Below are 24,162 nucleotides of genomic sequence, written 5' to 3'. Positions count from 1 at the left end.
GATGTATATTTTAAATATAAATTATAAAATGTCATATATTTACGAGTATTTATTTTTTTAATATTTTGTGTTCATCATAATAACAATTAATATAATGTAATTAAAATGCACAGTACAAATTATATCGGACAAAATGTGTCTACACACTTATTGATAAACAATAAATCTTGTTATTCATATACTTAAAACAATCTACGCAATTTCGCATTCTAGTTCTAGAGTAATTGACTAATGAAAAAATACATTTTTTCAAATTTAAATTGTTCCTTGTGCTTGGAAGGATTATAATTAGTAAAATGCAACATTTAAAAAAATTATTTTAATAATGAAACAAAGTATTTTCGTAAATTACTATTACATTTTCTTAACCAAGTGATTTTTTTTTCATATACACAACCCTCTAATCCAACACCAAATTAAAAAAAAACAGATAGCACATTTGGTTAAAATTTAAGACAGCATTTTTTTAAAAAACATCCTTTAGATTTTAAATGCGTTAGTGCGAGTTTTCTGAACGCGCCAGCTTAAGTTAAACCACCAATACATCCCACAGATTCTTACCAATATTTTGTCAGTACGCATGGTCTAATGTTTTAAGTGTAATATTAACTATCTATAAATATGTAGAAATGTTGGTTTTCCAAATATATACATGTAAAATATTTTTATTTTATTAAAATCAATAAAATTCATTAGAATGAAATGAAATGGAACGAAACGAAATGAATTTTTAATAAATTGAATAAAAAAAAAAAAAAAAAATATTAAAATAAAATAAAATAAAATAAAATAAAATAAAATAAAATAAAATAAAATAAAATAAAATAAAATAAAATAAAATAAAATAAAATAAAATAAAATAAAATAAAATAAAATAAAATAAAATAAAATAAAATAAAATAAAATAAAATAAAATAAAATAAAATAAAATAAAATAAAATAAAATAAAATAAAATAAAATAAAATAAAATAAAATAAAATAAAATAAAATAAAATAAAATAAAATAAAATAAAATAAAATAAAATAAAACGAAATAAAATAAAATAATATAAAATAAATAAAATAAAATAAAACAAAATAAAATAAAATAAAATAAAATATTTAAAAAAAAAAATTTAAAAAAGAAAAACAAAATAAAATAAGACAAAATAAAATGATATACCTAATTTAAAATTAAATTAAATTACAAATATCAAAAAAATATATACAAAAAAAAGAAGAAAAAAAAAAACGCAAAATACATACCTAGAAAACCAGAAGTTCACCGCATTTTGTTTATCGATCTAATGCCTCATGGTCCTACTACTGGGGGTAGATAGTTGATGAAATAAATTCGAGCCAGTTGACATAGGGCACATAAATAAAAAAAAGAATAAAAAAGCGTTATAGGATTATAAAAATTTAAACTCTTATAACTAAAAAAACCATGTAACTCGTAAATTGCAAGCTGAGTGGTTATTTCACGTACATTATATTTACTGTGCGGAGGTTTTGATATCCCAGCCCACCAATACAAGCGAATTTGAACGTTAATTGTTTCGGTTTGCTTACATTGAAGCGTCGGAATTCGGCTGCACCTGTCTCGGGATGTCATCGCATTTATGCAGACAAAAAACGTATTGGTGATAAACATAAACGTATCTGCCAATTATCGGACATCAAGTGCATGAAAACTATATACAGTCTGCAACAAAACCTCACTGCTCCATGTCCAAATTCTCATAAAGGATTTTTTTCTAATATAATACCCCAATGTGCGCTCTACGAGTTGATACTATGCATATTTATTTTAATGGGTCTTAACACATTAAAAAAAAAAATGTTTTTTAGCCAGCAAAATATTACAATGGTAACAGTATTAATATTTTTTTCATGCGACGTCCGACCAATTTTCTACGAAGGTTTAAAATATGCATATTTTAACATATTAAAAAAGAGATGAAGAACATTTTAGGGAATGTAATATATAAGTCTAGGCATCTACAGGGCTTATGACCTGTCATTGGTGGCCATTCTACATACTGTATACTATTCATCATTCTGCCTATATTTGAACATCTTTATTCCTTCAATTATTTCATGTGCTTCATGCATATATTATATAAATAATTGTTTCGTAAAGAAATATTTGCTTTCTTAAAATTTACTCTAATATTTAATTTTGAAGACCACTTTCAACGAGTTATAAATAACTCACTATTAAAAAGTGGGAATTAATTAAGGGTACAGTGGAATTCAAATCACGGATCTTTGAGCCGTGAGTCCGAGACACAAACCACGGGACTACAACCCGATTCCAATTTGAAATAACCAAAAACAAGCCGGCGTATACGATAAAAGATACGTGCCGTATGACATTTAGTTATTAACTTAACTTGTAAGCAATGTTTATTAGAACGCGATGCCATTTTGTAAGTGCTTTTTATAACCCGAAAATTATAAATGATAACTTGTTTTAAATGCATTGATAGTTAAATTATAAAAATCGTGAAAATCAGCTCTAAATACATTTTTAACGTCATTTCCGAGTTGCGAAAATACTTAATTAGACCAAAAAAAATTAGTAAAAGAGTTTAGGGGCATTACGAAATAATGAAACTATAATTTTATTTTAAAAAATCATCTCATTTAATAAAATTATCACAACTAAATTTAAAATGAAACAGAATTGAATAAAAAAATGACTAAACCATAGATTTCATAATATATTCTAGATTTAGTGTACCCACGCACAGGCTATGTATATATGGGATTTTTCGTTTCAATAAATAAAGTGATATCTGTAATGCAAACGAAAAAATTGTAAACATTAAAAATTTAATAAACTTCTTAAAGTTCAAATGAAACCTCTTTTCTAAAAATCGAATAAATGAAACTTTACAGTGAAAGTACATTCCTCTACATACCCGAAACTATTTTAAATACCGTGGGTCTAACTATGAGTTTTACTCATACAAAAAAGCGATGATTTTTTGACAATAAACGAGTGACTCTTTTAAAATTTTCAATTTCATATATCGCAATTTCAATTGAATTTAACCCTACTACTTTCATAGCTCTTTTCACTATGAGTTTGGAAAATAATATGAAGTCCTCTGTCAGATATTGTCATTCATCTTCATGACCATATTGCAAACACGCAAGGGAGCAAAAACTTTATTTACTTGTATCATAATAGTCTATGTCCATCATAGCAGTTTTGTATATGTAATAATTAATTTCTTTTAGTAACTTATATAAAGGGTTTCAAAGTAAGGATTTATTTCTAAAATAACAATTATTATTTTCAAATCAAATTAAATTTGAAAGTGTTAAACTACATTTTAAATCTACATTTAAGTTGATAAATATCAAACGCCAGTACGTCCACCCAATTTTTTTTGACATTTGTTCTACAAAGTGTGGTGATTTTTTTTTATCATTTCACTTATATATTATAATTAAAACATGTTTTCATTATAACAGTGAAAATATATTCAAAAAACTCTGTTTCAATTCAGAAGCTAGTAGGTCCACATGGACATTTTGGTGGATTGTTGTAGACATGTTAGCGTTTAATATTTAGTAACTTATTTCATCTCCACCTTCTCAGGAATCAAACCCTAGAACTGTATGGAAGGCGAACACGCTAACCACTACATTACAATGCGGATTAATTTCCGTTCAATACGATAGTGAAAACATAGAGAGATATTGCAGAGAGCGCAGTATAATTCTCATGCGACATATTCATGAAAGCCTGCACAATTATTTTTATTACAAGTTCCAAAATACTTAAGTGTCTTGACTTAATTTTTTACAATATTTTGTTTGCTTAAATAAACTGTTTTAATTTGCTCTGTGATGGAATGATACAAAGACGTGCTCTAATAAAACATAACATTTTAAATTAGGAAGGTACGCGGACCGTGCGATTGGCTTTAGGGACGTTTAACATGCATCATTATTTAATTTATTTAACGATATCTTTTCAATTTAGTTAATTATTTTGCTGTATATTTTATACACATTAGACTATTTATGTTTTTTTCTATATAATGACATTTTGAAATGTTTTTATTAATTATTTTTGTACATTTTTTTTGCTTTAAATTCGACTTATATTATTGTTTGTAAGTATTTTTTTATAAAATCTTTTTATGTTTAATATGAATATGGTTGTGCTTGTTATGTATAAATAATATGTATGTTCATTTTATTTTCAACTAGTACTAAAAAAAATGCTTTATCATTTGATTCATATTTTTGCTTACAAATATTATTGTTAATTTAATTGATTTTGTTTCTCTTTTCCCTATTATATTGTCTTATCTTGTATTAAATTACTATTGGTATTTTAAATTAAATATTTTATACTGTTTTTACTAAGAATTATAAAAATATAAAAGTTTTGTTTACAGTTGATGTATTCAAAAAATGTTTTTTTAAATTATTACTTTTGTTTCTAATTTTGCGTAATCGTTGTTATTTATATTTGTTTGTATTTTTATTATGTTAATTGTATATTTTTTACCAACAATCTATTTAATTGATAATTTGGTTTATCTTTTGTATATCAACTCTTAAAAGACTGTGGTAAATAATCCCTTTGCGCGCGGTGATGTAGCATTGTATTACCACTAGTAAAAGACGGCATATTCTAAAGTTCAGACATTTGAAAAACAGAACAAACATGGAGACATACTGTTTAATTTTTTTTTTCTATTATTTTTGCAAATAAACAGATTATGTAGCACTGCAATAGCCAAATTAAATGTAAATCATAAATACGCCGCTCATATTACGCGCGTGCGTTTTCCATCAATATTATCAACCGACTGAATCTGTTTTACACACCACCCGCAACACAACGGCGTCTGCCTTCCTTGTTATGAGTTTTATGTTGGTGCTCTTTCGTAAACAGATGTGTTGCTGAATAAGCGGACATTTATTTTTCGCGTGGCAATGGTAAGTATTTTTTGTATTAGCATCCAGCATAGTTATACAAATTTTTCTTTCCAAATCCGGTGTGAAAATGTCAATTTGATGATTACAAAAAATATGAATTCATCATTTAAAAAAATAAGCGAGATAAAATCAAATCTTGTGTATCCAATGTCGACTAATGTGACATCACAACCACACAAAAGTTAACGTGTATGTTTTATAAATTAAGCTTTAGTTTTTTAAAAAATGTATTTGAATCCAAAGTGTCTGATCAAATTAAGTATTTTCTCATTTTGAAATTTTGTAAAACATTTCAGCTCAACACAAGTAAAAGCCCTGAAATATGTACAACCAAATGTAATATTTTACGTCAATCATGTCGGGAATCGAGATCGAGACTTTTTAATAGTAAGAAGACGCGCTGATCATTAGGCTACGGGTCGGATAATAATTGACTATTGTTAGGTCTAAAGAAGCGATTATTTGCTCTAAAATTTTCAATCTTGTTTATCTGTGAAAAGGAATTTACTCTAGTTCAGAAAAAAACCATAATAAGTCTCATGATAAAGTGGTCAGAACCTTTGCTTACCGCACTTGAGGGTCTGGGTTAATTTCGTTGAAAGGTGTACAAAAAACATTGACTTCAAAGGTGACTGCATTGCAATATTTCATTGATCTTGGACTAGCACCTGAGGCGTCAGACTGATCACCGTCGTAAATTCATGTTGTTACATGCGGGAAAAACTTCGCTTCATTTGGTTTACTAATACAGTGCCTTATGCACTTGGTGTAGAAAAGGGTATTATGATGATGATAAATTCTTTATAAGTGAGCATATTTTATATTTATTTTTGTTGCAACAGAGAGGGAAAACATTTTTGAGAGGGGAATATAGAAGAAAAGGTATTTATAGGGTGTAAGACTTGGTTTATAGCTGGTTTATGTAGCCACTTTACACAATGTGTAAAATTCACTGTCCTGCCAATGTTTTAACATCCACATTTCCATTACTGTTCCGTTTGTTGACTTCTGTGAAGTAACAAACATTTAATTATACTCAAAACATTGTTAATATTAAAAAAAATTATTATTATTTTTTCGTTGTTTTCTTTATAAAACACCTCACCGGGCTCAATAATTTAATTACTGTTTTTTTTTCATAAAAAACATACAAAAAAACCCTTTTTTTGTGTTTTCATGTAAGTACCCGCAAATTGATGAAAAATATTAAGTCTTTTTTTGTATAAATTAGTATTAATATTTTTCAGTTTTTGTAAACTAAAAAAATATGTAGCGAACGATTTTGGAAAAAAATCTTAACATTTTCATAATTGGGCTTAAGTAGCTTGTATTTCCAGTAAAAAATAAGAACGCACTAAATGATAAATAAATGGATTGTTCGTTTTTTCCGATTTAACCGTTGCGCAATTAAAATTTATTGCATTAATTCAAGAACCCCGACAATTATCCCACATTACAGCCATTTTTTAAACTTTTCTGCCATGTGCAATTACATAACCACACTTCAAAAGATAAGAGATAGTAAAACCATGGCGTCACGCTGTTTATTATGCAATTAGTTGCACCAAATACGGATTTATTTACCATTTTCTCGCCGGCTCCGTTCAACTCGATTCCAGTGCTTTTTTGCCACGACAAGATGGCCGACAATATTATGCATTTCCATAATTTTCAATTTGAATTTCTCTGCGCAGCATAGTCCAAAAAAGTGGTTTAACTTGTGGGTCAGCAATCAGACTTAGGGATTGGTGAGGAATTGTTGACAGAATCGGACCTTTAGCATCCGCGAATCATTGAATCGTCAGGACATGGTAATCATAATACTAAGATATAATATAACTAATTTTCGTAAAATCATAAAAATAAATTTAACCCATAATCTAATAATATAAAGCGTTACATAAATCTACATAAAATACAAGACTTGAAATTTATTTTTTCAAATAAAGAAGTAATTTATTTATTAATGCCTAAAAAGCTTTTATATATACATAGGTCGTAACAATTTACGAATATAAAAATATAGTTTAAAAAGAAAAACGAAAACAAATAAAAATACTGTGTGGTGAATTACTATTTAAATTAATTAAGAATAATTGGTTCTTAAAAATTTTTAAAATAAAAATAAATTTTTTGGTTATCCGTGTGTTTTTCCTGAGAGAGTGAATGAACAAGTTCGGTGTATTTTTTTTTCTTTTTTCTTTCTTTGCATCTTACAATAGGTACATATGAGTTACAAATACAAAAAAACTAAAACATAAAAAAAAACCCACAAAAGCATGGCCGGTGTGTGGGTTAACAATTTATTTAAAATTAAAATAAAGTCTACTACAAAAATATAAAAAATGAGTGCAAATATAACAACACATTCTAATAGAACACAATTTTTCCGTCGCTAAAAATGAAGAAATTACTATAAAAGTATATTTCATTCATTAAAAAAGAAGTTATTTAAATCTGCTTTTTTTATCCATAATTTCAACAAAAATTTAAGTCGAAACAAATTTAATTTTTTTATTGACTATTAGCCAATAGCAATAACCCAAAGTCAAAATTTTTAAACTTTTTTTAATGTATCGTATATAATGTATGTAGCGCTATGATTTTTCAAAGTCTTGTATTTTTTAAATTACTCCACGTGTGACGTATCAAGTTCTCTTCCCTTTCATCTCGATGAGTTCTGCCGATTCGTCAGTTGACTTACCGTAAACCGAAAATCTATCATAACTCTCTTATCATCGATTGATTAAAAATAACCAGTGCCGTCGTTCACAAAGTAGTTCGTTAAAATGATTACATTTTTTTCATACATTTTCAAGAAACTTCGCCGTAAGATTTTAATGTTTTAATTTTTAGCGAGCGCAAGAATACGTTATTTTATATCCAATTTCTTCCAGGGCTGAACTTCCTCATTAATAAAATAAATTTTGTAAAATTCCTAAGTTTAGTTTAACCCTGTTTTCTCTCCAAGGCAGTACATACGAAAGCGCTTGTTGATTATAATTAAATAAAATAAAACACAACTAAATAATTTCATTGATATTTTTTGTCTAAATCATAAAATAATGAAGTATTTAGTTATAACAGGGCCGCGATTATGAACGCCTATCTTCATCGGTATATGCTTAGACTGTATAAACTAATAGGTATCGATACTAATGTGCGAAAGTGTGTATATTTGTATAAAAGTTTAAAGTATCTTCGTCGGTAACCGGTAATTGAACATGTTTAGAAAGAAAATGTAAACATATTCTATTTTTCATACAGAAAACTTAATTTTACTTTTTAACTTCCCACCAAAATACGTACCCGTGTCTAAATTGAATGATTGTTTTTACGAATTATGACTGTATGTAGATTTTATGGAACAGTATATTAACAGATTACGTTCTGTGTAACATTCACCATTTTGCCTATGTTTGAACATCCATATTTCTTCAATTATTTCATTTGTTGATTTAAGTGAAGTTAAAGAGCTGAAACCTTTATTGTTGTGAAGAGATTCATCTGAATGAATTATTTCACATACTAGGCAACGCCTGAAAACAATTTGTCAATTTTTAAACTTCTTCTTGGACCAGTTGGTTGGTGTTTACAAACATTTGGACAAACTCAAATATTGTAATAAACATCATTACATTTTTTGCTAAATGTAACATGACGTTACACATAGCACTGTCTTCAGAGGGATTTTAACTCAGTCTTTTAAGAGTTAACATGCCGCCTATCGGTTTCAGCAGGACGACTATCCATTTTTCAAGGCTTAAACTAAACTAAGAAAATAAAAATGCTCGTAAACATTTGCATATAACCACACGCTGACTTTTCTATGTCTACTGGTTTTGAGACGCACTCGTCTCTTCATCAGTACACTAATTACACTAACATGCAAATCCCACTATACGCCTTCACCATAGAAGTTGCAAAAAAATAAAAACCCAACATGCGCCCTTGAGGTGATTTTCACAAAAATGGCGCTATTTAAATTATCCAAACATTATTATTATGTACTTCACCAAATATTGCAGATTCGGGGCCATTAATTCAAGTTGTGAATAGCCGTTTTAAAAGTTCTGAGAGGGTAGGATTAAAACTTTGGACCTAGTGATTCGGAGTCCACGACTTTACCCACGGGACCATAACCCGTCCCATCTTCTAATTATATTTCAAATGCGTACAATTTTCGTACAAATGTTATAAACTGGGATCGGAACATTCCGTCTACTTTATCGAGCAACATCTGTAAATTTCTTACTGTCCCATTGTTACCAAGGTCCTGATACGCAATGGAATTGACCATATCATATTAAATATTCTTTTAATTGCCGTTTTTGTATCAATTGCAGACGTGTTGTGTTCACTAATTGTATGAAGTAGCATCGTGGATGGACGTCGACATGGAGAAAAATTCTCGAGGAACATCTATCTCTGCCTAATTAGAGGAAACGTATTAGCAGGTGTTTGTTCTTTACTTCGTCAGGGCTGGACCTATGAAATAAAGGATATTTTAACAACAATATTGGTATGGCATGGCTAGGGACCAGATCGATTCCCAACGTGGTTGATATAAAATATTTATTTAAAACGGTTCTTTTACACTAGAATATTTCATAGTCCCTGGACTGACCTGAAGCGTAAGACTGATCATCTTATCTAAATGTAAGAAAAAATATCTAGATACAATGCGATTAGTGTACCAATTCAGTGTCCTATGCACCATTAGGGGCGAAAAGAGAATAATAATGATAAGGAACAAGTTGCACTTAAAAAGTTCAGTTAACCCTACAGTCACCGCACGTGGTACATATGTCATCAACATCATCATTCCATATTGGCTTCCAAGTTATAGCATAAAGTGTCCACAGAGAACCTGCATATGCATCTCTATCGACTGCCAGCTTCTGTGCGTCCTTCCAACTCAGGTTGCGAGTTGCAAAGCGAGGCCCGAAGGGCCAAATTTCCTAGCATGTTATAGTCGGCGACAGCCTAGTTGTTATTAACTCTTCAAAGGCTGTGGTAAAAATATCCTTTGCTCGCGGTGATGTAACATTGTGTTGCCACAAGCAAAATACCGAATATTCTGAAGTTCCATACCTAATGTTTATTAATTATTTTTTATAATTTACAAAAATAACAATAATATAATTTAGCTCTGTTGTATCAAAATACATTAAAAATCGTAAATACGCCGGTCATCATACATGCTGCACCCCCGCTCACTGCCAATAACCGATTGAATCTCTTTCACACAAACACCCGCTACAAAATCATTAACATAATATAACAAAACAAACCATCATTAACATGACAGATCTTCAAATGAAAAAAAAAGAACTGAAGAAATATCTTCTACATACTTTATAGTGCCTGTTTAAAAATAAATTTGTAAAATATAAATAAAATAAATGTAATATAAACCTGTCATAAAAATTTTAAAAAATGTGTCCCATCGAAAAGTCTTCAGACTTAGTGGGTAACAAATTCTTTTATGTATGTATTATTAAATAAAAGCCGCTCTGCAGCACTGAAACTGAAAAAAAATACCGTCTCTGTTTTTATTGTTATGAATACTATCGTACTCTCTCTTATATAGGTTTATTGCTGTATTGGCATCACATTCATTGTTCGTATGGCAAGTAGCGAGGATAAATATTTTTTGTATTAAAATCCTGCACATTTATACAAATTTTACTTTCCAAATCCGGCGTGAAAATATCCATGTGAAGATCACAAAAATATAATTTCATAATTTAAAAAAATAAGAGAGACATATCTAGTACCATATGCAGACTACTGTGACATCACACCCACACAATAGTTAAAATATAATATATTATATAACTATGGATAAAACACAAGAAGCTCAATTGAATTATGGCTTCACGGACCGGACAACAAGAAACCTTATTTGATTTCTAATGATGAGCAAGATTTCACTGAGAAACAGAATTACCAATCGGAATCGGATTAATTGGCAAAAAACCCAAATGAGGTATCTAGGGCTGTTCCAGAATTCTCAGTCTTTACTTGCTTATTGGCACTTTGCCGATAGGCGATTTCTAATATTAGGGCATTAATCTTTGTACTTTTTGATCAAATAACTCTCCATCAAATAGAGGAAAAACTCGCCAGCATTACATTGTATTTGTGCCACCTAGGCTTAAGACGTTAGCTTGGTAAAAAAAACATCGAGCAAGATTGTTTATCTCTGTTTCTTTTTGGTTGTCCCAAATTGGCGTCCAAAAATATGTTTTTTGTAATTACCTGTTTTTGAGTATGACTAATAAAATTTTAATGTAATTTCCCTAAAAAGAACAGCAACACAAGCGTTTCATTTATATTCTGAACTCAATTGAGTGAATTTTGTATGCCGTGCGACCACTTGCGTCACATATTGAGGTACGATATATGTAGGGTTAAAAAAAATTCAAGGCTAAGTGATTCTTGTGTGTTAGTCAAAATAGACAAAATGAATTGTACGAAAAAAGGATGACAAAACAAAGGTTGGGTTTAGCCAAATGAACTGTTCGCAATGATCTTAGGTCATAGGTTCAAAAGCAGAGCATGCTCTGGCGTAAAATATCTGGTCAGCACCACGCAAAGAAACCAATAAAAGAGCAATCGCAAAGGTTTGCTTTCGACCTAAAGAGGCTCAGCTGAAGTCAGGTAAGGGTTGTCACAAAATCCCCACAAGACCCTGCAGATTGAATAAATACCTTATTAGAATGAGCCTTTCTGAAACTTCTTGACAAAGGTGCAGATGAAGTAGTACCTATGCACTTTCCATGAGTATGTGATGCTTCATAGCACAAAAGAAGCCGCATCTTCGGAGGATCACTGGTGAAACCGGATGATGTTAGAAAGCTTGTTTCATGCTTAATAGCCTGATACTTTATGGATTTGAGGCGCCAAAAACTCACCTTTCATCCTCTTGTTATCTGCTATGATCACACCGTTATTAGTGTGATCCCATTGCCCGGGGTTCGCTACGTGGACGCTAACGAGTAGGACTAGTGAGTAGTGTTGCCGGTGGAATGCAACTGAGCGTTTGCAGCATTTTGTAAAATCACACCCTCCAGCAAGATGTGACTCACTGCGACCCTACTGACAGTTTGAACCCCATCTGTGTGGATTTAAATATGAATATGTAATATTTTATATGTATTTTGTTTATATTTTTTAGACACTACAAATATAATATATTAAATCATATAAATCAATGCCTTGACACGGGTTGTGCCCAGTGAGGTATTCATATTTTTAAAAAAAGTTTTATGTAAAACGTGAAATAAAAAAATACAGATGAACTTAATATTACAATGGCTGTACAGTGGTCACTTAAACCAGTCGATGAAAGGCCATGAGCACTGTATAAATGCCTCTACTACCATATTCCTTACTCAGAATGTCTTTTTTCTCTGTTGCAGTAAATTGAAATAATATTGCAGTTTTAGATGCGTTGCAATATTTGTATTGCGTATCTTTCGTCGCTTGCAATTTAGGGGTAGATTTTTGCATTGGGAATGCACTGGGTGGGTGATTATCTGAGGCAGATAAATGGCTGGGGGTACTAAATAGATTAGGGGGTTCGTGACAACTAGCGGCACTCTATTAAGGGAGAAGGACATATTATACGCAAAATAAATGTGACAGGCCACTAAAAAAGGGACCAATAGTATTTATTTGAATCCGTAGACAATTTAAAAACCGTTTTTGGATTCGTATCTAAATTAAACTTTCATTTGAGAACGTAATTTATTTTTCTCATCATGGACTGTGCTTCACTCTTTTCAGGACATTAAAAGCTCCCTTCACTTACCTGGGTCCGTTCTAAAGGTCTTATGGCCTCTTTTAAAATTGGTAAATTGCAAAAACAAATTTAGAGATTTTATGAAGGGATGGTAAGTTTAACAAAATGTGTTTTCTTTACTAAAACCTCTCGAATCCACTCAGAAATCAATAATTAAAATAATTTTTAAAAGGCTTTCAGGTACCCCAGCATCAAGTTATTTAAGGAATTTGAGATCTTAGATAAGGCAATTATATGTTTATAGAATTATAATGTTTGTGAAAGCAAATTATTCTACCAAATTCCAAAAAGAACACTCCCACACTACCAGAAGTCAAACTTGAGGATTTCAATTCATATCTACAGGAAAAAAAAATTAGTAAGAAAATTAAAAGTACATATTAAAATTAAGATCTAAAAAATGTAAATGAAATAAGAAAGTAATAAAAGAAAAGGTTAACCCAAGAAAATAACAAAAATGTATTCAATGAGGGATAAAAAAAAAAAAAAAAAAATATAAAAAAAAAAATATATATATATGTAAAAAAAATAGATAAAGTAATTGTTATTTTTGTTAATAAACTATTATTATTATTATTACTTCTTTTGCTGTTGGTGCACTTTGTCATGATAGTCAATTTGCCCGTCACCATCAACCTATTTTAGTCAATTGTAACAGTAATAGGGTATGTTAATTAATTTCGATCAATAATCGGCAGAACAACGTAAGCGACATTTTTTAAGGAAAAGTGTTCCTTATTGGTAAATGAACAAGTGTTAAAAACATCATAGCTCTATAAAATCACCTGCCACATTTAAGAATATTTGTTTTTATTTATTAAAAGAAAACAACAGCCATTATAACAAAAACATCATTTTTTACAAATAAACCAAAATTATAGGCCAATTAAAGTTTTAATGTATTACTCGGCATCATTCCACTCTTTAAAAAAAAGATAAAATGTTGACGTATTATTTTTAAGATAAACGAATGGCAAGTCGACAATGTAGGCGATTGCGCTAGCTCGCACCACTGTCAGACTTATAGGCAAAACAACGTTACCGCCACTACCTTAAAAGCGGAAAGCATATAAACAATTCGGCTGTCATTTCAGTATTAACAGTAATCAATCATTATAAAACCCGTTCACCGAATTATTAAAAAATATATATATGGAACACAAATTAAATAAAACTTTCCCCTGCACAATCCACTATTTGTCGCTTACGTTGTTTTGCCGATTATGGGTCGATTTTATGGTTTTATTAATCATGTAAAAACCTCGTTTTAATACTAATTCAAACCACATTATGCTTTTTTTTTATTTGGTTTGATATTTCTTTATTTAAAGTTAACCTTATTTTATAATTTCAGGTAAATATAATATTTTATAAATTGAAGTTTACTTCATGTTTCTTTTTTTTGGTAGAAAAAAGTGTGTGTTTAAGTACTAGTAATTTGTACCGTGTCGCAGTCAGTCGTAGGCACATTTTTATTCTAAAATTAAACTCAACATGGTTTCCAGCACTACATACTACAAAAAATAATAGAAATGGGTCTACTGCCGACTGCGACACGGTACAAATTGCTAGTACTTAAACACACACTTTTTTCTACCCAAAAAAAGAAACATGAAGTAAACTGTACAAATTACTAGTAACTTAAACACACACTTTTTTCTACAAAACACTCAGTTTACACTCAGGCTCTTGCAATGGTAGCCAAAACGTCGGAACAAATCCAACACACACGGTATTGCCCAAAAAAGAAACATATTGATAACAGTGACCGTGAAAACCTTCACACCTATTTAAAGTTTACTTAATATTCTGCTCTGTCTCAATGATATGCTCTTCAATAGATATCAGATTCGTGGTGTAATGCTCAGGGCGTTTGCTTACCATGCAAGAGATCTCGGGTTCAATTCTCGACATGGTGAAATTTTTTAAATTTTTTTTTTAACGTTTTCACACCAGAATATTTTCAAATGATCTGGACCATTACCCGAAGCGTAAGACTAATCATCATACCTTCATGTAACCAAAATGATCGAGACACGGTGCGATTTATATACCAATGCAGTACCCTAGGTTTGGAAAGGGAATGATGTTGACTATAGGTACTGTGGGAAATACTATAATGTATATTAAAATATGAATAATTTTAATAGTACTTGTACCTTGAACTTAAGATTATTTTTATTTTTTTAAAGTCATTTTATCGTGTTCGATCACAATAATGATGTTGCAACTAGCAGCTAGTTATTTTCGACGTTTAGATTTGGGTGTTTAGTGCTAAGTTGCGCACAAAATCGAATACTGGGAGAGGAAGTTGACTTGGTTAAATATGTTATTACTCCTACGGAAAGGGATGCTTAAGAGGGTGCGAACACGGAAAACTGCACTTTTCACCCGCCTGGACACAAAAATAAAGTACGCTGAAACCGTTTTACACAGTAACATGTAAAAACGATAGGTTTTCTTGTATAAAAATCTATTCAGGATTTAAAAAAAAGGAAATTGTTTACAATTTATAGGACCTTATTTTTTTCTTAAATATAACACATTTCATTAGAAACTTGTGTACATCATGCTTTAGGTCAGTGTTCCGGACGCGTAAAATCGAATAAATTAAAATAATACATTAATTAGAAAGGATCCCCGGTAAATGTATAGAACTGATGGCTGGGCTCTCAATAAAGATAAAATGGTCACTTTCGAGCCTGGCCTCAGTATTACCGGGGAAAAATAGCTAGGTTAAAATGAATAAAATGTACAAAAATATATTATGTAAATGTCATGTTGCGCGCGTCGCGGCTGCCGACGAAATGGCCCGTACGGGCATTGAGCGCCCGTATTTACGCCACCTGCGGCCGGCGGCATGTAGCGAGTGGCGGGGAAAGATTACCCCCACCACTCCGAGGCAGCCGGCGCGGGTGGGATGGCCGACTCACGGAGCCCGACGCGCACCGCTTTATAAGGCGGTCAATTGGAGATATTAAATCAGTTGAGTTCCTAACTCTGAACAGTTCACACGTGTTTTATTCCGTTCTCCGTCCTGTTCGCCTTCCTGCACTTCGCTCTTCGCTCCGCTCTGCCTGCTGACTGCCTTCGCCTCTCTGCACCACTTGGACCGGGTGGAAAGTCCTTTTCAGGGCTATTGAGGTTGACTTGCGGTCGGCGCAGCTGTGCTCCTACCTTCCGACTTTGTCTTTGGCTCTGTCTGGGAGGGCGGCTTCCCACTTACGCCGGGAAGCTTGACTGCGGCAGACGCGGGTGACGAACCGGCGAAACTTTCATCGTGGTAACGCGTACGTTACATTTGGTCCTTCGAGCCGGATCGTCGCCAGTGGTCTCCAGTCTACAACACACCTACAGCATGCCGGTCAACAGATCGCCTGTGTCGACGCGTTCGGGAACGCGTCGAGACGCCGGCACGGAGCACGAAGAGGAGCTTCAGGAGCCCCAACCGGGGTCTGTACGAGCACATCAGGAGGAGCCCCAGCCAGGGCCTTCACACGACTGCCAGGAGGAGCCTCATCAAGGACTTCTGGAGGAACAAAAGGACTCGGACGAGGGATCCGCACCCTCGGAGCGGTCCATCTCATCGGCGACATTTCGCCGACAGATGGAGGAACGCGAGGCGCATCACGAGAGGCAGGTGAGCAGCCTCAACGAGATCATCGCCGCGCTGAAGGCCGCCAACGCGAGAGAGGACGCCAGACGAGACATGGCAACCCCCCTCACGCCCACCATCGAGAGGGACCTCACATCGCACGGGACGTCGGAACCGGCTCACAAGCCGCTGCCGCTGACGTCAGACGCGTCTAGGACCGACGCAGCCCTCAGTACGAGGGAGGCTGCCGCCGCACGCCACGCCGCACGCTACGCCGCTGATCCGGAGGATACCGGAGCGGCGTACATCCAGCAGCCGAGCCACTACGACAGCAGCCGGGCGAGAGACGGGGCCGCTTGGAAGCGCCCTGTCACCGACGCGGAAGCAGCCTTCAGCACAAGGGAGGCCGCCGCCGCACGCCACACCACACGCTACGCCGCTGATCCGGAGGACACCGGAGCGGCGTACATCCATCCACCGAGCCACTACGACAGCGGCCGGGTGAGAGACGGGGCCGCATGGAAGCGCCCTGTCGCCGACACGGAAGCAGCCTTCAGAGCAAGGGAGGCCGCCACCGCACGCTACGCCGCTGATCCGGAGGACACCGGAGCGGCGTACACACTTCCGCCGAGCCACTACGACAGCGGCCGGGTGAGAGACGGGGTGCCACGGAGGCACCCGGTCGCAGAGGCGGACTCCAGGACGAAGGAGGCCGCCAACACACGCTACGCCGCTGATCCGGAGGACACCGGAGCGGCGTACACATTTCCGCCGAGCCACTACGACAGCGGCCGGGTGAGAGACGGGGTGCCACGGAGGCACCCGGTCGCAGAGACGGACTCCAGGATGAAGGAGCCCGCCAACACACGCTACGCCGCTGAGCCGGCCTACGCCGGAGCGACAAACGCACATTTACAAGGCCGCTACAATGAGCGGCATCGGGACAATGAGGCGCCACCCGCACACAGCCGAAGGGAGGACGCCGACGTACGCTACGCCGCCGGGCCAGGCGAGCCCGTAGCGGCACGTACTATACCACTGGGGGGCTACGAGTTTCGTGACCCGGTGAGCGCGTGGGTACAAGAGGGGCTACCCACGGAATACATGCCGCCGGGTGCCACCGGCGAGCCTGTGACGAAATACAGACAGCCGCCGGAGTGGCACACGTTCATGGCGAGGCAAACCGGCGCTAGGGATCTACCGCAATTCTCCGGCGACCCGCTAGAATGGCGAATATTTAAGGCGCAATTTGATCAATCGACACAGATGTGCTCCCTTACAAACGCGGAGAACATTCTCCGTCTGCAACGAGCCCTCACAGGACGGGCCAAGGCCACAGTGTCGTCTTTGCTGGTAGATCCCCGAAATGTGCCGGACATTGTGAAGATGTTAGAGGCCGCCTTTGGACACCCGGAGATCGTCGTGGACAGAGTACTGGAGCGGATAAGAAAACTCCCTAAACTGGCCGACAACGCATCCCTGGAGGCCCTGACGGACTACGCGGTCGCGATAAGAAACGTCGTATCGACCGTAGAGGGCCTCGATGGAAGCCACCTCTCCTCCCCGAAGCTTCTGTCCGAGATGACTCAGAAGCTGCCACGAGTCGAGAGGATGATGTGGATTATGTCACGAGCGGATACCGTGAGAAAAGCTACCCCCAGGGATCTGGCACTGTGGCTAGCGAGACTGACCGGTGCAATACCGAATGCGGGTTGCATCGGGATCAGCACGGAACCCGCCCGAGTGGAGAAAAGGCGTACCCAAGAAAGGCACGTGTTTCTCACTCAGGACAAAAAATGCCTGTTCTGCGACATGAGTGGACACGCATTCGGACAATGCCGGAAGTTTCTCCGGAAAACGGTAGAGGAGAGGTGGACAATTGTGCGTGCCAAGTTCGTGTGCTACGGATGCCTGGAACCGGGACACAAAACGACCACCTGTGAAGCGGCGAAGTGCGACGAGTGCCACGGGCGGCATCATCGGTCGCTACACCGCGAGAGAGTGGACAGTACGCCGAACGAGCAAGTCTTATTGACAAGGCGGACGGAAGTCCCAGTGACCTTCAAGGTAGTGCCAGTAACCTTGAAGGGCCCGCGTGGGTCAATGGAGATCCACGCACTACTAGACGAGGGTTCATCGGTAACTCTCCTCGAGGAGGATGTCGCCCGTGCAGTGGGCGCCACCGGGGCCTGCGAGGAGTTGAGACTCATCGGTGCCAGTGGGAACACGGACACGCTACAATCACAGCGTGTATCCGTAATCCTCGTTAAAGGAAACAAAGAATTTGGTGTCCAGGCACAGACGGTGCGGGTCATGGATCTGCCGCACCGCAACCGAAAGAGCACCAAGACACACGGGCCAGGCATCAAGCCGAAGATGTTAATCGGTCTTGATTACGCCACCCTAATGGTATCTACAGGCCCGCCAGTCCTACAAGAGGACGGGCGGCTAACCATCGAGACGGCCCTAGGAGCCGTCACCTACGGCGGGGCTGTGCACCCCGCCTTTGAATTTCCCCCAGACGGCCAGGGTGAAAGGGACTTAGCGGAACTGGTAAAGAAGAGCTTCGCCGTTGACTCGCTAGGTGTAACCACCCTGGAACGTTGCCGCGCCGCAGATGTGCGAGCGGCGGAGCTCATGAGCAGCTCAACCACACAACTACCATCCGGACGATGGGAGACCGGTTTACTGTGGGCGAAAGACGGAGATTCTTTGCCCTGCAACCGGCAAGCAGCCATGAAGCGGCTGCACTCCCTGGAAAATAAACTACGGAAGGATCCGATACTGGCGATCGCATATCGCGCCAAGATGGCGGACTACATTGAAAAGGGATACGCCGTCAAACTAAGCCGCGAGGAGGTAGACGCCCACCATTCGCGCAAATGGTACCTGCCCCACTTCGCGGTGACAAACCCCAACAAGCCTGGCAAGATAAGGGTCGTGTTCGACGCCGCCGCCCAGTTCCAGAGGACGGCGTTGAACGACCATCTACTGACGGGACCTGACCTGCTTTCATCCCTCCTCGGAAACGTGATCCGCTTCAGAGAGGGACGAGTAGCCATCGCGGCCGACATACGGGAGATGTTCCTGCGGATAAGAATCCGGGAAGCCGACCAGCAATCGCAGCGGTTCCTATGGCGGACGCAGGACGGGCAGGAGCCCGACACGTTTGTCTTCGCGTCCATGATGTTTGGAGCGAAGTGCTCACCCAGCAGCGCGCAATTCGTGCGAAACACAGTCGCACGAGCACACGCGAAAGAATTTCCCGCCGCAGCAGAGGCGATCGAGCACAATATGTACATGGATGACTACCTAGACGCCACAGACAGCGAAGAAACAGCTGCAAGCCTGGTACGAGATGTTACCCTCGTACTCGGCAATGGCGGGTTCCGGCTCACCGGGTGGGCTTCAAACAAACCAGATGTCCTGGAAGAAGTAAAGGCCGACGACCGGGCCAATACAGCAGTCACCATAGGGGAAGAAGTAATGACGGAGCGGGTCCTCGGGATCGTATGGGATCCCAAGAGCGACCTATTTATATTTCGGCACGGAGCCGAAAGTGCAGCCATCCCGGAGCGACCCACCAAGCGCGGCATGTTGAGCGCCGCCATGAGTATCTTCGACCCAGTAGGCTTCATTGCGTGCCTCACGATACGGGCGAAGATATTGCTGCAAGCCATCTGGAGGACAAACACAGGTTGGGACCAACCGCTGCAACCGGACCACGCCGAAAAGTGGTTGGAATGGCGCGACCTGCTGGCAGCGAACGGCTGTACAATACCGAGATGCTCGCTGCAAGGGCAGAAAGAACCCGTGACACTGCACGTGTTCTGCGACGCGTCAGAGCAGGCATGCTGCACAGTGGCATACTTTGTGGGGGCCGATACCACAAGTTTCGCAATGGCGAAGTGCAAGGTGGCCCCCCTAAAGCCTCTGTCAGTGCCTAGACTAGAACTCCAGGCAGCGCTACTAGCGGCAAGGATGGCCGCCACCATAAAAAAAGAGAGTCGAGCTCTCATCACCCAAACCGTGTTCTGGACGGACTCGAGCACGGTCCTGTGTTGGCTGCGAACCGACCCACTGCGGTACAGCACGTTCGTCGCAAACAGGCTGGGCGAGATTGACGAGCTCACAGACGTACGGGACTGGAAATGGGTCCCCACCAAGGACAACCCAGCCGACATAGGGACCCGCGACAAGGGCCCACCCGACCTTGCGAGGTCGGGACTATGGTTCGGAGGCCCCGGCTTCCTGAGAAAAGGGGAAGCCGACTGGCCGAAAGAGAAGAAGTTACTACAACAACCGGACGAGAAGACGCTGGAGCGGAAACAACCCCGCCACTTCGTGGGCCACATCAGACGGACGGAGGCCCTACCCCAGGTGCAGCGCTTCTCGTCGTGGACCCGACTCGTCAGGGCGACGGCATGGGTGCTGCGATTCATCGCACGATGCCGCCGCCACGAGTCCCTACCGTCCCCAGGGGGGACCTTTGAACTTCACGCCTCAGAAACACGGGCCGCAGAAATCATGCTGCTGAAGCGGTCCCAGGAGACGGCTTTCGGAGAAGAGCTGGAGCTCCTGAGACGAAAGGCGCCTATCCCGCCGCACAGCCGCCTCCATGCAGCGGCACCCTTCTTAGACGAAGAGGGAGTCATCCGGATGGGAACGCGCATCCAAGCGGCACACAGCTTCGCAGAGGACTGCAGCGCGCCGCCTATCATGGACGGGACCTGCCCATACACCCGGCTGCTGATCACGCACAGCCACCGGAAGGGTGGCCACCCGGGAGTCGAGAGGACGATCGCCGACCTGAGAGCCAGCTACCTCATCCTGCGACTCCGCGGGGCTGTGAGGAAGATAACACGATGGTGCCCGCTGTGTAAAATGCTGCGCAGCCGGCCCCAACCCCCGCTGATGGGGCAACTGCCTGAGGCCCGACTGGCCTTCAGGACGCCGCCGTTCACGCACTGCGGGCTTGACTTCTTCGGGCCGATGATGATCACCAACGGCCGAAGAAAAGAAAAGCGCTATGGGGCACTGTTCACCTGCCTCACCACACGCGCGATCCACCTGGAGCTAGCGTCGTCCCTCGAAAGCGACTCCGCCATAATGGCCATAAGAAGGATGGCCGCCCGCAGAGGCTGCCCACACGCGTTATACTCGGACAACGCTACCAACTTCAGGGGAGCGGACAAAGAGCTGAAACAGGCCGTAGACGAGCTCCTGGCGGACCCCAGAATGCTCGCCGAACTTACAGTTCGCAAAATTGAGTGGAAATTCATTCCGCCCTCATCACCTCATATGGGGGGAGCGTGGGAAAGACTCGTGAGATCTGTAAAACGAGCCCTCCACGCAACCCTCAACGAGCAGGCTCCAAGAGAGGAGACCCTCAAAACCATATTGGCTGAAGCAGAGTACACCGTGAACAATCACCCGCTCACGCATGTGTCAACCAAGCCCAACGACGAAGCACCGCTGACCCCGAACCACTTCTTGCTCGGGTCAGCCAACACACAGCCAACTCTGGCATATTATAACAAAAGGGAAGAAGGGGCCTGCCTTCATAAGCAATGGAGGATCGCCCAGAAAATGGCCGACATGTTTTGGCGCCGATGGCTGAGGGAGTATCTTCCCACCTTGGCGCACAGGAAGAAATGGCGCGAGCCCGCGCCTCCAATACAGGTCGGGGACCTCGCGCTCATCATGGACCCAAATCTGCCGCGGAATTCTTGGCCTCGCGGCAGAGTCACCCGTGCAGAACCAGCAGCTGACGGACAAGTACGAGTCGTCGAGGTGGGACCACCAACGGCACCTACACCAGACCAGCGGTGAAGATCGCCGTACTAATGAAGGAAGAGGAACAACGCGCCCAGCAGGAAAATAGTACAGACTAGCTGCACGGGGGGAGTGTTCCGGACGCGTAAAATCGAATAAATTAAAATAATACATTAATTAGAAAGGATCCCCGGTAAATGTATAGAACTGATGGCTGGGCTCTCAATAAAGATAAAATGGTCACTTTCGAGCCTGGCCTCAGTATTACCGGGGAAAAATAGCTAGGTTAAAATGAATAAAATGTACAAAAATATATTATGTAAATGTCATGTTGCGCGCGTCGCGGCTGCCGACGAAATGGCCCGTACGGGCATTGAGCGCCCGTATTTACGCCACCTGCGGCCGGCGGCATGTAGCGAGTGGCGGGGAAAGATTACCCCCACCACTCCGAGGCAGCCGGCGCGGGTGGGATGGCCGACTCACGGAGCCCGACGCGCACCGCTTTATAAGGCGGTCAATTGGAGATATTAAATCAGTTGAGTTCCTAACTCTGAACAGTTCACACGTGTTTTATTCCGTTCTCCGTCCTGTTCGCCTTCCTGCACTTCGCTCTTCGCTCCGCTCTGCCTGCTGACTGCCTTCGCCTCTCTGCACCACTTGGACCGGGTGGAAAGTCCTTTTCAGGGCTATTGAGGTTGACTTGCGGTCGGCGCAGCTGTGCTCCTACCTTCCGACTTTGTCTTTGGCTCTGTCTGGGAGGGCGGCTTCCCACTTACGCCGGGAAGCTTGACTGCGGCAGACGCGGGTGACGAACCGGCGAAACTTTCATCGTGGTAACGCGTACGTTACAGTCAGTGTTTCTCAGCCTTCCTTATGCCATGCCCCACCGTAGTCTTTTCAAAGGTCAGATGCCCCACCGGCATCTTTTGTAAGTAAACAGGAGATCAATTTTCAAATCATATATTGATACGTTTGAAAACATTTAAACCCCTAATGAAATTAAATAAAACCTATTCTAATACATATATTATAACTGATTACAAAACACAAATTGTAAATGTAATTAAGTAGAATAAAATAAAAATAAAAACAACAATAAAATACGAGTGACAATTGAAATTGAGTACAAACACACACATATCTTGACGCCTAATTCATGATTAAATTCACTTACACTTGCTGTAAAGAAATTCGATGTCCGTATCTTACATAGTTAATTTCAGTCTTAGGTCCTCTCTATACCTCTATTAGTTATATATTATGAAAATCCCTCTCCTCCACTCCTCCACTTTATTTCCTCATCCCTTAACCTTCTTACGAGCTCTTTTTTGTGTCATGTCTTGTATAATATACTTTTTTTCTCTTTACTGTGTAACATGATCTCTGATTATATTTGTGAAAAATTTGAACTGGATGTATGTACTATTTTTAATATTTTGTATTCTTATGTGACAACTCTTGTTTTTTCTCAAAATAAAATATCCAATCGATTTAGTTTTTTAATGAGTAAATCGCTTATGGCGCTAAAACTACATTCCACCAAATAAGATAAGGGAAAGGGTGATAATAATTTTCTGGCATGCAAATTAATATAAGGATATTTTATGTTAACTTCTCCGCAAATCCGTGCCATTATTCCTACATCTTGCACAGTTTCTGTGTTTTCATATAAGTATTGAAATTGTAAAGGGTTTCATTCTGTTTTAAGTACAATTTGGCGTATAGTTCAATTTTGTACTTCTCAGGCATTTTTTGTATGACCGATGAGTATTCTCCTTTATATATATATTTATATGTGGGATGCCGACGTGTCTCATCTCTGAAGCGTGGTGCCCCACCTCCGAGGCGTTATGCCCTACCGTGAGAAACACTTTTATAGATAAATTGGTGAAATTATTGTTATGTTCGACATTTTATGTTGTAAACCATCAACACACCACTTATTATAATATTTCTTGCTTCTAATTGTTAGGTAAACATTTATGTTATTCATTTTTAATTTGTAGCATAATCCATAAACTTATTCATTGAGGT

The 24,162-nt window shown here is 39.3% G+C and overlaps 1 protein-coding gene across 1 annotated transcript; it reads left to right on the top strand.

Annotated features, from left to right (window-relative positions):
* The first annotated feature begins 16,116 nt into the window (after positions 1 to 16,116).
* Positions 16,117 to 22,185, top strand: LOC148281240 (uncharacterized). The gene is made up of 2 exons (XM_088227022.1): positions 16,117 to 16,585; positions 17,186 to 22,185. The coding sequence occupies exons 1-2, from the start codon at positions 16,117 to 16,119 to the stop codon at positions 22,183 to 22,185; spliced, it is 5,469 nt and encodes a 1,822-aa protein (XP_088083148.1).
* Positions 22,186 to 24,162: the final 1,977 nt, after the last annotated feature.

The sequence above is a fragment of the Micrasema longulum genome, unplaced genomic scaffold, assembly GCF_059751315.1.
Source record: "Micrasema longulum isolate JH-2025_06_02 unplaced genomic scaffold, ASM5975131v1 h1tg000483l, whole genome shotgun sequence".
Classification (NCBI taxonomy): Eukaryota; Metazoa; Arthropoda; class Insecta; order Trichoptera; family Brachycentridae; genus Micrasema; species Micrasema longulum.
Note: the sequence above shows the minus strand (reverse complement) of the source record. Positions and strands in the feature narration are given on the sequence as shown.

What these genes read in the sequence shown, in the direction of transcription:
- LOC148281240 (XM_088227022.1), top strand. Translation starts at nt 16,117, where the DNA reads ATGCCGGTCAACAGATCGCCTGTGTCGACGCGTTCGGGAACGCGTCGA. An exon ending in TAGGACCGACGCAGCCCTCA is followed by an intron (nt 16,586 to 17,185) that starts GTACGAGGGAGG and finishes ACCCGGTCGCAG; the next exon opens with AGACGGACTCCAGGATGAAG.